The sequence below is a fragment of the Pundamilia nyererei genome, unplaced genomic scaffold (assembly GCF_000239375.1).
Source record: "Pundamilia nyererei isolate P.nyererei 1_Seehausen unplaced genomic scaffold, PunNye1.0 scaffold00027, whole genome shotgun sequence".
NCBI lineage: Eukaryota > Metazoa > Chordata > Actinopteri > Cichliformes > Cichlidae > Pundamilia > Pundamilia nyererei.
The window spans coordinates 609,168-624,246 of record NW_005187428.1 but is presented as its reverse complement, the minus strand read 5'-3'; the positions used below and the strand labels follow the sequence as shown (position 1 = coordinate 624,246).

General features: G+C 40.4%; 1 protein-coding gene across 6 annotated transcripts in view; it reads right to left on the bottom strand.

The window, feature by feature from the left end:
- The window catches only part of tjp1b (tight junction protein 1b), a 70,974-nt gene that overhangs the window by 45,612 nt on the left and 10,283 nt on the right, over positions 1 to 15,079 (bottom strand). For 5 of the 6 annotated variants that reach the window (XM_005728008.2, XM_005728009.2, XM_005728011.2 and 2 more), the window contains exon 3: positions 4,413 to 4,554. In XM_005728008.2, the coding sequence (XP_005728065.1) occupies positions 4,413 to 4,554 (142 nt within the window). Of the gene's footprint in view, positions 1 to 4,412; positions 4,555 to 14,756; positions 15,059 to 15,079 lie in introns of those variants that run through there. The other variant, XM_005728013.2, reaches the window with a different exon arrangement.

Here is a 15,079-nt window from a genome sequence, read left to right as displayed (position 1 = left end):
CGCTCAAGCTCAGTGTCACATATAAGCCCCCTGAATCACCTCCAACCACCCCTCAAGTGCTTATCACCAACAGGACATAAAAATCATCCATTTGACTGTTCTTACATAACAGACCTGCCTCATGTAGAGGAAATCAGTTGCTCCAATCCCAGTTCTTCCCCCATGACCCCCCTTACTCATCCCTGCTCCTCCTTCCATTGTGTTAGTCGTGATAAATCTCCTGCACCCACCCCCTATGCACTGTTCCTCCCTCCTTTCCACAGCTCTTGTTGTGCGTCCCGCTCAGGTGCGGCCCTCCGCTCCCGCTCTTCTATTCCTTCATCGCATGGGAACAATCTCCTGGTAACAGGCCCTGAATATGCAGATTGGTTAATTCAGCTGCAGTTGCTCTCTCTGTAAATGCATCTGCAGCACTTTCCTAAGACTGAGCAGTGAATAAATGCTTACGCTGGGGCTTTTTAGGTGGTAGTTGGGGGGGGGGGGTGCCTGTGTCCATGGCAGATTGCAGCCAAGGATGGGATTTTGAGAGTGGAATAAGGCAAGCAGAACTAATAAGAGATTAGGCTTTGACCGGTGCAAACCTCGGGCACAGGTAGTGACTGATCCTGATCAGTTAAGGAGTAATTAATTTAATTGTGCTCTTTATCATGGCTTAGCTGCATCTCCTCCCTGCTGATGCAGTTATAGCTTCTCTCTGCAGCTCACCTGGTTATAGCCTTTGCAGCAAACATTCCTTTAACATTTTCCAAAACAGCTGAGAGAGCAGGAAAAACACTGCATTAAAAACACATCTTCTCCCAAAATCAACGCACACACGAAAACAGCAAGCCCAGTTGCACCAAGGCTACACGGCCTTTTTCTGCTCGTCTGTAAAAGACGTTTGATGTAACATAGCGCACGCAAAGAGCCGCACATTCAGGAACAAAATACACCAAGCAATGTGTTTTTTTAGAGCACCGGAGTCAAAGATATTAGAAGTGTAAATGATAACGAAAATGCGATTTTGTGCTCCACTGTGTGCAACACTGCTTTGCAAAGTTAGTGTCACTCGTGAACATGGAAAAATAACTCCTGCCATACACAAAGGCACTGGGTGCATAAAAAGACTGTAGTTAACCCCCCTTCTCCATCTCTGTTGTGCTTTCTGCAGCCTTAGCACTAAAATCTGATTCAAGCTTTCTGTGAACAAGTGCACTGCTTGCCAATACAAATGACAGCGGGAGTGGGCCACGCGCCAAAGTCCTCCCCTGACTATCAAAAGAGAAAAGCAATCAAAAGAAGCAATCAATATAAACAAAGTCTTAACTACTATTGATTATTTAGCTCCACACTGATGGGCAATGATAGTTATGGACCTGAATTCATACACTCAGTTGATTAATATCTTTACCCATGTGTTGAATCAGCCAAACAGGCAAGAGTTTTTACATTATTTTTTAATTTTTGGGGGGTGGGATTGTATAAAACGAATGCACATCATCCAGAGGCTCAGTGGCAGTGTTGTGTCTGGTGTGACATGCCAGCGGGATGTAATGGAAACTGTTCCTCAGCTCAGCATCCTGCGGTGTCATCACTCACTGTAAGGCGGACCGTTACTTCCATCAGCTGCATTTGAGTTTGGGCAAGTCAGCAAGTTTTCCTCTATTGCACACGCAGCCCATGCTAAAGAAATATACCCTGGAAAGGCCCAGGATCCCTTAGCTGAGCTCTCAGTCTCTGGTGAGGTAGTGGCCACTCAGGCTGTTTCAAGTATCCTCTCTGAGCGGTAGGTCATAAAGACAAATGACAGCACGGTGTATGACTTACAGAGCGTGATAGGAAACGAGAATGCAGAAACGCCACACTGCTTTTTTTATTCCAATGAAAGCTTAGGTTGGTTATGCATGGCTCAAAATCAAGGCCACCACTAATCTGTCAATTACAGCCTAAAAGCCTCCACCATATCACCGCCAGGTTTGCTGGATGGGAACTGAATGTTGATTTTGTAATTACTTTTCAAATGTAGGTCTTTTGTTTAGTCAATCATGACAATTCTTTCCTTTTTTTTGTCAGTGCAGACAATGACTGATATGTGCCGCTAAACTCACTGTGCAGGAGGGTTTTCGCTGCTTTTAGCCACGTTAATTAAATGGCTTTAGGGATAAAAAAAAATATCAGCCTGTCACTCAATTGGTCCGCCACTTACACTGAAGCATTTCAAGTATTGGATGGATTGCGCTTATGCTGAATCCTACAGTAGTGACTTCAGGCCAACAGTTTCTCCTTTTATTGAAATAAAAGTATCTTTGCAACTACTTTATGGATTTATACAAAGGCAAATTTAATGCAGATATCCCATGATCACCAGGGGATAAATAAGGATAAATCCTTTTTTTTTTTTCTCATAATGCTCTGACTTTTACTCTCAGGCCACCATGAGGTCGTGATTTATGGTTTTGGGCAAAATACTTCAGCAATTACAGGATTGATTGCTGTGAAATTCAGTTCAGATGGATTGCAGCAACACCGGGGATCCTCTTTCATATAACGCCATTCTCAAGTCAAACAGCTTCCAGTATGTGGTTTATCACAAATACCTGCAAAACTGATAACAAATCCATGAACCCGAACTGTGCTATATGCTGCTATTTGCTTACTGAAGCTAAAAATAAGCTCTCAAAATACACTTAATAGTATTTAAAAGCATTTTATGTGATTATAACTTGTTTAAAAGAAATTACAGCACTTCAAAAGAAACTACATATATACCCCAGAGGCAATAAAAACTCATGTTCTCAAGGGCTGGTATTATTTTTTTCTACCAATCCTTGTATTAATAATTAAACCTGCTGAGAGGTTTTCCTTTAATGAGATGGAACAATTGAGCAGAATTCCTAGTCAGGTCATCGCCGAGCTGTCAACGCGATACTGCTCCCCTGAGGCTGAGGCCCTCCAGCAGTCTACTGCTGTGTCTGTGAATGCGTGCGTTACAACTGTGTTTGCTTTGATTTGCGCACATTAGAGCCGCTCTCCTCCTTGTTATGCCTCATGTATCAGAAAGCGCTTTGCAAAGAGCACGTCATGATAACTTAAAGCGACTTTACGGATTTGAAAGGAAAAATGTGACAGGTTTTACTTTGAGCATTTAGGAACAGTTTGGTGGATTCAACAATTGAGACACCTGCGCTCTGAATATAAAAAGAGTGTTTTGTGTGTGTGTGTCTCTGTGTGTGGCTTGATCCTAAAACATGATCTAACCGTTTTTATATATTTTGGATCACATAAACCTCAAATATTCATCAGCATCCTGAACTTTATTTTAAACTTTAGAGCAGATTTTAAATGTCACTGTGAGAAAATGTGTCTTTTATGCAGGTCGGTCGGCTTAGTTAAGCATAAAGACTGGAAACGGAACGACATGGAGCCTGACTGTGTCCGGCAAACATCAACATGTTTTATCTCGTTATATAACCACTAATACACCTCAAGTATGAAATTACCCCACAGAATCGCAGCATTTTTACACGTCAGTTATGCTGAGGATTAAATAAACGTCAGGCATTTGTTTCACCTCTCTTTGCAGTCTAACTAGCTTGCAGTGATATTTTCATATTTATGAGTACGCTTTAATAAGCTATAAAAAATAACGTTTTTCCTCAACAGTGTTATACCATTTATTTAATATCTTGATAATACTGACAGCTACTACTATACAATCTAATATGATGCAGTACTTTTTCTTTTGAAGCCAAACTTGAATCTCAAGCTGCCTCCACTCCATCTGTACATGGATGATGACACGAATACTGAGAAACTGTTCAGCTTTTCAATTTCAGCAGTCTTTCAAGATAACTGTAGAAACCCTGGAATAATGGTATGATGACAAATACACTGCTTACTCATCCCATCACGGAACAATTTCAAGAATATTATAGTCAGCTGTCAGTGTACAGTGTAGTTTCCGCTAATCTAACTCTCATCAGCACCCAAGAATATAAGAAAGATTCAACTTTAATTAAAGGGTTGCATTGTAAAGCTCCTGTAATCCGGTTATAAATCAGCTATTTGATATTCATGGAATACAAATCACAGCTGAAGGATTTCTCTTTTTCTATTATTACCTTTCTTCTTGCTGCTTTGAAATGATCTAATGTAACTATTTATTTATGTTATTGTCAAGCTTTGTATGTGGGAATGTTGGAGAACCGCAGAACTGATGTGAATTTTACAGGTCATGTGTCTTTACCAGGGACAAACAGGTCCTGATTGGCCTGCCTTACAGGGGCAAATGTTTAGAGATTTAAATAACTTCTTTCTTTAGTTGGCACGTTATTGGAATTGCAATTTTTCTGTGTTTCTGTTTTTTCTGGCTTCTTGGAAATGTGTATTTATGATAAAAAATCATCACTTTGACATCCAGTGCATTTACTTACATTAGAATCAAGGAGGTCAATGCTGTCCAAGCTCTTGCTCCTATGAATGCGGCCCTTGATGCGGCGGAGTGATGGCTTGCCCTGACTGGTGCTCACGGAGGAGGCTGCTGTGCCGGAGCCTGCGGTAGGACTGGGGTGTATCCTGAGGTGAGCAGAGAGGGAGCAGGAGGAGTAGGGAGGAAAACAACAACACCACATCAGGGCAAATAAGCTCATGCATATTTTTAATACAGCAGGAGAAAGTGCCACGAGTGAGACTAAAGAAGACGAGGAAGCAGGCTTTAGTGATGTTTCTGCCTTTCAAAATGCCACAGCCCCCCTACGGGATAAAATGGCATTTAAAGAAATCTATAATTGGATTTAATTTTACAGAGGCACTGTAGGGAAGCTTCGAACACAGAAGGCCAGTGCTGCTCCGCAGGCCATGGCAGCCAAACTACAGCTGGGTTGTGGTGAGATGTGGGGAGGAGACACACTGGGCTGACCTGTCACCAATACTCTCATGAAATGTTGTACCCATCGCAAATGACATACTTAAGCAGCGTCGCTGGAGCCCTGCTGACCACATTAAAACCCTCTGCCTCTCCTTCCTTTTGTTTCTTAATTGCTGTGTAAATCACTATAATCACCAAAAAATTAATCAGCCCCAATGGGGGGGTGAATAAAGCAGTCACATCTACCTCCTTTAAGCCTTACTGTATGTTACTTTAGCTGAACTTTCTAATAGGGCACAATAGTTGTGCTTATACATTATACATACAAGCCTTAAAAAAAATAAAGATTATTGATTAGTGGTTTGTAACAAATTACTAATGTTTAAATATCCAGTGAGCAGAAGTTCTCAGGGTGAAAATGTCTTGTTGTCAAAGGGTTCAGAGGGGAGCTTTAAACTCACAGGAAGCCACTATTAACTCAAATAACCACTTGTTACAACCAAGGTATGCAGAAGAGCATCTCTGAATTCCCAACATGTCAAACCTTGAAGCAGATATGTTAAAGCAGCATAATACCACACCAGATGCCACTTCTGTCAGGCCAAGAACAGGAAAAGCGGACAATGGAGGGCTAGAAAAACTGTTGCCTGGTCAGATGAGTCTTGATTTTCTCTGTGACATTCAGATGGCAGGGGCAGATTTTGACATAAATAACATGAAAGCATGGATTCATCCCACCTTGTATCAGTGGTTCAGGCTGCTGGCGGTGGTGTAATGGTGTGGGGGATATTTTCTTGGCACATTTTGGTTCCCTCATTACCAAATGAGCTTTGTTTAAACACTACAGCCTGGAAATACCTGGTTACTTGTGACAGTGAGTTCACTGAAATCAAATGGCCTCCATAGTCACCAGATCGAAGTGTAATAGAGGTTGCTTTGCGATGTCAGTTTGCCAAATCATGCAGCAACTGGAGTTTTAACCGTCAGTAACCTAGCTGTATTTATTACATTTTCCTATTGTTAACTGTAAAGTTAATCCTCTACAAATCTCATCTATAAATGATTAGTAAATAGGTTATTAAGCGTTCATAAACCAGTTCAAACGTTAATTTGTGACTTCATATATATTTTTTAGCAAGAGTTCAAAAATATGACTGATGTTTCTTAACGACAAAAAAATGTTTTAAATGTGTTTTAAATTTCTCAAATTTGTATATTTATGCCTTTCAGTAATGTATTTCTATATCAACGCAGTTTCAAAGGTGCTGTGATCATTATTGTCACATGCGTTGTTTCGCTCTTCTGTTTAAAATACAATGAAAATGTTAAAAAAGTCAAAACGATATACTAGGGCAATCCATACATGACTGGTTTACTCTTTAGAACTTTTTAAAAATCAGCAGTGGATGTTGCTACATAATTTTGTCCGTACTGAATTAATTCAGTGTAGAAAAAGTTTCTCATGAATATAAAAAGCTCATGAAGCATAGTGTAGCTCAAATTGGCGCTATTGTTACTGCCTCTTCTCTTCTCTGAGTCACTCCTAATGAGGATTTAGATAACACAATATTCAATGAGGTAAAATCCCCTCTATACAGTGCAGCTCAGAGAAAACAGATATCCATTAGCGAGCTCAACAGCAAGCCCGAGGAGCTCCCGAGGTTTGGAGGCTCAGCAGAGACGTTACGGGAGAGAGGCGCGGACAAAAATGGGAGGGAAGAGAACATCACCAACCGCTTTCTACCTGCATTCATTCAATTATTGCCTGAAGCATACTAAGGGGCTTACTGGAAACTCTACTGTGAACCATTCAACAGTACGAGTATGTGCGGTCAATTACTGCCGACCTCAGGTTGTTCTCATAAACAATACAGCAAACATGACTAATGAGAAAAGCTGCTTGGATTGTATCACAGCCCTGGTGCAGCCTTGCGCATTCAGAGCCTCATTTCTTGGATGTTGATTCTGAAATGGATTTCAGCCAAAACACTTCAAGCCACAAAGGCAAGGAGTAAAATAGTGCCAGCAACTGTGCCGACTCAGATATAATGTGCAGTGAATTATTTCTTATTCTCTAACAAATATGCAGGTGTAATGTTTCACTTGTGAGCTGAGACAATGTATAACACTGTGAGATTTAATAATAGCCTCTCCCTTTCACTTGTGACATTTATGGGCACAGTTTAAACTACATGGATGGATGGATGGCGTTTGGCAGCCCAGAAATATTGCCAAAGTGATTGAAGGTCAAAAGAACTCTTTATAATTTAAAGACACATAGTCACAGATTTGAAACTTTACAGGAATAGTTTGACATGTGGGAAATATTGTCCGATCTTTTCATCTTTTCTCCTTAAGAGAAAGGCTACTACCTAATGTGAACCTCACTATTAAAGGCATAAACCATTCACTTGTGGAGAAATCGGACAGGTTAGCTGGTAGCCAGTGTTACTTAAAACCCCATACTTAAATAATTTAACCAGTTGTGTGCCATTATAATGTTATTTTCCCATCATCTATCCACTTTATTCAATTCTGGGTTGTGCAGGGAAGCTGGTACTTATCCCAGCTGCCATAGGCCAAGAGGCAGCGTATACTCTGCCCAGAGACCAATTAGCCTAACTTCAATGTAAGTCTTTGGACTATGAGAGGAACCCAATAATCCAAAGAAAAATACAAATCCACAGAGGCACAGCCAGATGATGGACTCGAACTCAGGACCTTCTTGCTGTAAGGCCCTATGGCCCAATGTTATTTTGCTTCTTTGAAAAATATGAAGACCAATTCAGTCAGTTCATATCTGTTCATGTATTTCTTTCCCTTTTTTCCCTATCATATGCTGTTATGTTGTGGATGTGAATGTACTACAGATGGAAAGTATTTTTTTCTAGTTTTGGATTTTCATGATGTCAAGGAGCACAGAAAGCCTTAATAAGACACTCAGAAGCCCCTCCCACCTACTGTTCAAACGTTGCATTTATGAGGTACTGTTAGTCAGAAGAAAGTTGGGTTAAAGTAGAAAGAGAGCGCAAAATATATTGTATTAGACTGCGGATGAACTGAGGGGAATCCATCAAGACCCAGTACAAGACAAATAATCTACTTTTACTCTACTGTAGTTAGAGTTTACAAATAAAAATATCATAGTTGGCCCTCTTTAATATGAAACAGCTAGGAGAAGTGTAGCTTGGCCTTGCTTACTGCAAGCAGAGAGAAAAGTATTAAGCATCAGAAACCTAGCATCACTAATTAAGATGCTATATCTTGTCTGTTTCATATGTACCAGAAAAGAAAAGAAAGCTGTTCTTGACGTTATTATAACTTGCTGTAAATTCCTGGAGTGATGTATTAAAAAATACATGCATATACTATCATTCCCACTGCTGTTTCTATACATACAAAAATATGAGATGTCTTCTAGTATATTTTACAATATATAGCAACCACTTATACACAGTACAAATTGCTGCTGTATTTAATTGGATCTGTATTTTTATCAGGGTTTTTTGTACACTGTATTTTCTTATTTATTTTTTTATTTTTATTTTTCTAATATATCTCTAATTCACTTTTTCTTTTTGACCCTTGTGCTGCTGTAACAAGTGAATTTCCCCAGTGTGGGATTAAATAAAGTCTTTATCTATGTAACAGAGGGGGGTCAAAACAATAACATTTTAAATCATTCAAGAGATTGTAGGCCTAAATCACAGCACCACAGTTTTGACATCACGCATCCAACAGCAGCTGTTTAATATTCATATTTATTTTGTGATTGAAAATGACAATTTTCCTGACATCTGTTGTGGCTAACATTTCAAAACTGGTCCCATCAAGCGAGTACACCCTGTCGGAAATCCTTTATCAGCGTGCATTAGCAGAATGCTAGGGTTTCTGTGGGCCACACCATCCTTCTGTTGAACACAATAGTATTGGTATTAATAATTATTTCACGCCTGCAGCTCAAGTCACTCCGATGGATAGAGATCAGTGTTTTTTACAGTATATTGCAACACATTTTCCCGCTGTAGGCTTAATAGGTAGTTAAAATAGTCTCGATAAATTGGCTATAGTTTTAGCCAGAGTTAAAGAAAAATCACTGTATAATAAACAGAAAGCAATTTTAATTGGGTTTTTTGGTAATTTGGTACTATTTTCTCAAGTGTTGTATGCTTCCTTTTTTAAAGGGAACATGCTCAGACTTCTATCAGGTAAGGTAAAACAGACTCATTACTTTTATTGTAGTTATACAGAATTAAGTGGACCGATCATTTTTATGCAAGCAGAAACCCCCCAAAGACCCATTGCAAGCCAGGAAAAACCCAGCTAAGGTAATCTTTGCAGCAGCTGCTGCAGGCTGCATATTAAGAGAAGAGACATGAAAGTGCTATCAATGTTCTCAGCTAATGGGCAGCAAGAAAGCAAAGGGGCAAATGTTCTGAGAGACTACATATGTTACTGAAAGGACATTTTGTCAGCTTTTATTACTTTCATGTATTTTCTGCTGATGTCAAATAGCTGCATAGATGCTGCGAATGCAGGATTTTTTTTAACCATTAAGAGCCTAAAAGGTATTCATAATCATTTCTTTGCTGCTTTGTTTAACAAACAGTTCAAGCGCTTGATGCATGGCAAGTTAACAAAACAGTGTGGGTCATCTTGGCCCTGGTATAATGGGAGTATTGGAGTCTTGCCCCATTTGTAGTTTCTTACAACAAAGAAAATCCACTTCAGAAGATAATAGAATAAGATCAATGCCAAGACCCCAGATGGCCCGATGACCACAATGGAGTATAATAATGTAGTGCACAGATAAGGTCAAGCAGATGCCTGATGCTATTACAAAGAAAGGACGGAGAACACACACATACGCACGCACGCGCACACACAAATACACACATTAATCAGTTGCAGGACTTTCTGCTGTGCCTGGTTCCCAATCTCTCTTTCTCTCAGTCTGCCTGGAGGAGCCATCAGGTACGATTAGTTCAAGCAATAATGGCTAGTGCTTAATCAGCAGGTCAATAGGCAATGTTTCGCTCCATTCCTCCCATCTTGGCCAGCGCTAATATAACACTTAACAAGGAGAGCAATCCTGGCCATTGTCTGCCACACACACCAATGCACATAAAGAGACACACACTTCAAGAGAAATACTTATAGTTGGCCAATCCAAATAAAGAGTCTGTTAAATTAGGCATCTCTCATCACTTTTATCCCAGTATCTTCCTGCTTTTGGTGTGTTATTTGGAGAAAAGGCACAGGTATAAATAAGATGAAGCATTACATAAACACAGTAGACTTGTTGTATTATCCCTACAGGCTTGCAACAGAGTGTAAAGTTCATTAAGTCAGGTTAATGCTAATCTTTGGCTGTGTGCAAGTACATTTTTTTAAAGACTTCAGGCAAGAGGAACATCTGTTTGCAAAGTCTAATCCTAATTTAGATAGATGCTGCCGCTATTCAGTCTTTATTAAAGGCAAGCAAAGCCGTGCCTCCTCTTACACGGAACACACGGTCGCTGGTCGGCGGATGGTGTAAGTGTTCAGGCAGGGCGGTGTGTAATCTCACTGCCACATGCTGTGAGATCAGCAGCGGAACAGAAAGCAGTTCTGACCATTTGACCAGAAATGGGACAGAATTAACGCTGCAATTATGAAAAGAGCTGGAAGCAGGATACTTGAACGATACAGCGAGTTGCTTCTTCATACAAATGCAAATGCCTTTTCCCCCCTCCATTTAAACTGGTGTCACATCCTGTCGTACATCTGCACAAAAATTACATTTGTGAATGGAAGAACTTTTCAAATCCGTAGCAGGGAGACATACAGAGCTGGCAGCACAACCGTTTTATTTAAGGAATTAACTAATTACTCTTCATTTCCACTGTGCGTATTCACATTTAAATGAATTGTTTCTTGTAAGATGTAAAAACTAATCATAAATATCTCACAGAAATTTGTTCAACTTCAACAACATTTACAGATTTATCTAAGAGAAAAGCAGTGAGTCCACACATTATATCTTCAGCTTTAACCAAACAGTTTTTTTGCAGTTTGGTCGGACGACACTGTTAAAAGATTAAAACATCAGGACAACTTTCTCCCTTGCAGAGAGAAGCTGAGAGCCAGTTCTCCACATAACAGTGCTATGTTTTGTTTAAGCCTACAAATTGCAATAAAAATATTTATATTAATTTCAACAATAATGTTTTTTCACTTGCATTGTTAGGGTTTAAAATTCCCAAGACAGTAAGGCAATTCAGTCTACAGTCATTTCTCTGTGTGTACATATTTACTTGACAAACTCACTATAAGCTATGTTTCTAATCCAGACCAATCAAATGAGGACACTGCAGCACGCTGGTTTGACCAGGCGCTTAAGGTGACATAGAAAAGGATCTGTACACACTCCTTGTGTATTTTTCCCCTTTGGTTTTGTACTATAAACCTTATGAATTAGGAGAAAGTAGTGGAAAAACTATTTACTCTTATATGAATGACAAATGAGATCTTGGGCCACGAGGAATGCAGTTCAGTAGTATCACTGCTATTAATGCATGTGTTGAACAACTAGTATTACTACTTATGAAATTGAAGGGTTTTCCAGCTGCCATAGGGCAAGAAGTCGCCAATCTGGTGCAGGGCTAACACACAGAATTGCACAACCATTCACGCTTGCTTTCACACAATTTAGAATCACCAGTTAACCTAACCTAACAGTCATTGGACAGTGGGAGGAAGCCAGAGTGTTGTGGAAGAACATGGGAGCTCCGTGCAGAGAGACTGCAGGCAGCTGGTGGAGTCAAACCCTGGACCTTCTTGGTGTGGAGTAGCAGTGCTAACCACTGCACCGCTGTGCTGCCAGGTCATGTTAAACACAATAAAAGAGATAAGGTTGATGCTTGGGGATGTTGTGGAAGTTTTCCATTAAATAAAGCCTGCAGACAAGCGGTGAGCGGTAGCTAACATTCTTTAATCACAAACAAAGAACAGAAAACCAAGCTTGGTGGAGAGCCTGCATGATCGTGGGACAGACTGTCAGCAGTGCCTCTTAAGTGGCTCTCACTTAAATACCTTCTTCAAAAACAAAAGGCAGTACACAGCTGTTTCACACCCTAAGGTTCACACTCCCTTGCTACCTCCCAGAGTCATCGAAGAGACAAAAGATTCTTCCTGTGGAGTTGTCTGCTTCCCCCAACTTCCTTACCAGACCCCCACCCTCTGTCTAACTGCATGAGTGTGAGACATGTTAAAATCCAGTGGCACCAAGGCATTATACAATAAAATAATCTGAATAATGCATAAATAAAAGAAATTCCTATACAGGGATTTTGATCTGATGTGTCTTTTGTCCTCTGTCCCTCCCATCACGCCCAACCACAGATTGCTGTCCCTCCCTGAGCCTGGTTATGCCTGAGGTTTCTTCCTGATAAAAAGGGAGTTTTTCCTTCCCTCTGTCGCCAAGTGCTAAGTGTTAATGGGGGTCATCTGATTGCTGGGGTTTTCTCTGTATTATTTTGACGTCTTTGCCTTACAATATAAAATACCTCGAGGCAACTGTTGTTGTGATTTCGTGCTATATAAATAAAACTGAATTGGATTAAATGTGTGTCTTTTTAAATGGCACCATGCTTTTTACGTGATAAAATTATAATATAATATTAACTGTAGCTGCTGATGTCTCATCACTACAGTGCTTTGACTGATTTTTCCCTAAAGTTATTATACATTCATGTGAAAATGCACTTTGAAGAGTTTTTTTTTTTTTTATCTCTTGATATATATCCACCTCCTTGCAAACCTTTTTCTTTCCATATGATTTGTATGATTTTGTTTTCACATGATTTGGCAGATTAGTGAACACCACAGCACAAATAAAACCTAGAATATGTTTAAGACTTGCTACAGTGACCAAAACACTTTTTGTCAAAGATCAGTTCATGTTGGATGAAATTTGAATAGCGCTGCACTGTAATGTGACACGGACAAAATACAGACATTAGTAAAAGAATATCAATTTCAAGCAAATTTAAAAGACCACACAAAAAGAAAAAAAAAACCCATGATATTAAAGATTTTAAACCTCTTTAACATGATTCAAACAATTTGTGAAGTGTAACCAAAAGCATGAGTGTTAAAGTGATTGTTGTGGTGCACTCAGTGACAAACAGTGGAAGAAAGTTTAGAAACCAAACACTGGTTGTCTCTGCAGAAACTTCACTTCATCTTTCAATTTCTGGGATTTATCTGTAAAGAAAAATATTCGCTTTAACAAAGTCAGATATCACTTTGAGAGTTACACAATCACTTTAGCCTCTTTTGTCAGTGCACTGCTTTAGAGGAGACAATAAGCAGCTTCTTCCAAAATCTCCCTAAATACAGAGGCGTAAATATGAAAACAACAATAAGAGGAGAAACATGAAATGAATCCTCAGTCTCAGTGAAATAAATCCCTTATCTTCTCCTATGGGGGGCAATTAGGCTAATAAGACGATGACTAAGGAATATGATTAGCTGAAAGAAACCCAGAGATAAAAAGCTCCATGTGATAAGCACCTGACCCCTGCTGAGGCTACAGCAGCACTTTGACTCTTCTTTATTGTTTATAAAGGATGGTGTCTGCAGTAAATATTTGAATTAAGGCACAACAAAAGAGTGTAAGGACATCTTATTAGTAAAAAAACAAACAAACAATGACTGCTAACTTACTGTTATCATAACATAAAGTAATTTAACTTAGGTGCTGTTAAATTCTGGCTGTGTTTTGTTCTTCTCTCAGTCACGGAAATGGTTTAGGTTGGCTCAAAACAGGTGATGATAACAGTTAAGCCTCTCACACACACACTGGAGCCACACTAGCCTGTGCCACACTGTGCGATACATTTTGAATTTGCGTTAGACCCTATCAGAGTGCCATTGAGTCTATTGACTCCTAATTAACCATCTTTGCTTTCAAACAAGATGGTAATCCGGCTGTAATTAGGGATACTGTCTCACACACGTTGGAGCCGCCTCCACGAGCAATCTTACTTACAGTCAGGGAAAAAGGGGAATGAAAGGAAGGCTGCCTTTGGAGTAAATAAATGAACAAGGCCGCATGAGGAGGTGAAAGAAAGAGAGGTGGTCACTGAAATATACTGTAGCGTTCAGGCACACAGAGTAATGGGGACACTGAATAGGTGGGTAGACAAGACACAAAGACATGCTGAGAGCAGATTATGGAGATAAAATGTTTAATGAGAGATGTACAGAGGCCTGGCTGCAGGACAGAACATTTAAAAAAAAACAGGCGCGAAACATGTTTCATGCTTTACATTTTATTAACTAGTTACAACACAGCATTGGGAACAGGAGTGAGGTCGGGGAGGAGGGGGTGATGTTTACCACATGATTAGCTTGATGATGACATTTCCAGTGACAACAGCTGTGCAGTGGAGGCCATACAGTACATTAAAGCACATGAAGTTAGGATGAGGGGGGTAAAAAGAAAAAAACCCACGATGGAGCTATGACATCATCCTACGCATTCAACTTTACAAACTAATGCATGGGAAGGACAAGGCTAAAAGAGCCACTTGTCTCCAAACGCGCACGGGTGCACTGACACGCACGCACGCAAACTCCCAGCATGCGGAGTAGTTGCTTTGCCCCACCGTGTATCGACCACAGTGGGTTTGTAACGATTGCAACATGGTGCAGACCGGCTGCAGTGGCTGACAGGAATGTTATGTCATTTCGGAGAGTGAGCCGGGCGCATTTTGGCTCCGTATAACCCGCTCATCCGTTTGGCGAGATGTGGGAGGCGACGGCTCGGCTCATCGCAGTCCCCCCTTTTCCTTCTCTCCTCAACCTGCATCACATCATCATCATCACCATCATCACCATCATCCGCACCGAGAGTGATACTCACCACATACGCTTCCTGGGTGGAAGACAATGTTCTTTGTTGGAGGCGGTCACCCCCAGAGCCAGCTGCATAACAGTAATGTATTTCTGGTAATTCACCATGGTACTGTCCACCGCTACTAAAAATCCAACCCAAAGAAAAGCACAGGTGATCATATATTTCTTTAGTCCCTGGCATCCGCCTCCGCTGCGTCTTCCGTGCTCAGCATCACAACGCCATTTCCAGCGCTGAAGGACTGACAGTGAAAACACTCCCCGAGGAGCTGAGAGAAAGGTGCCGTACCGCTGCGACCCATGTCTGCAATGACACTCTGACCGTGTTTTTTT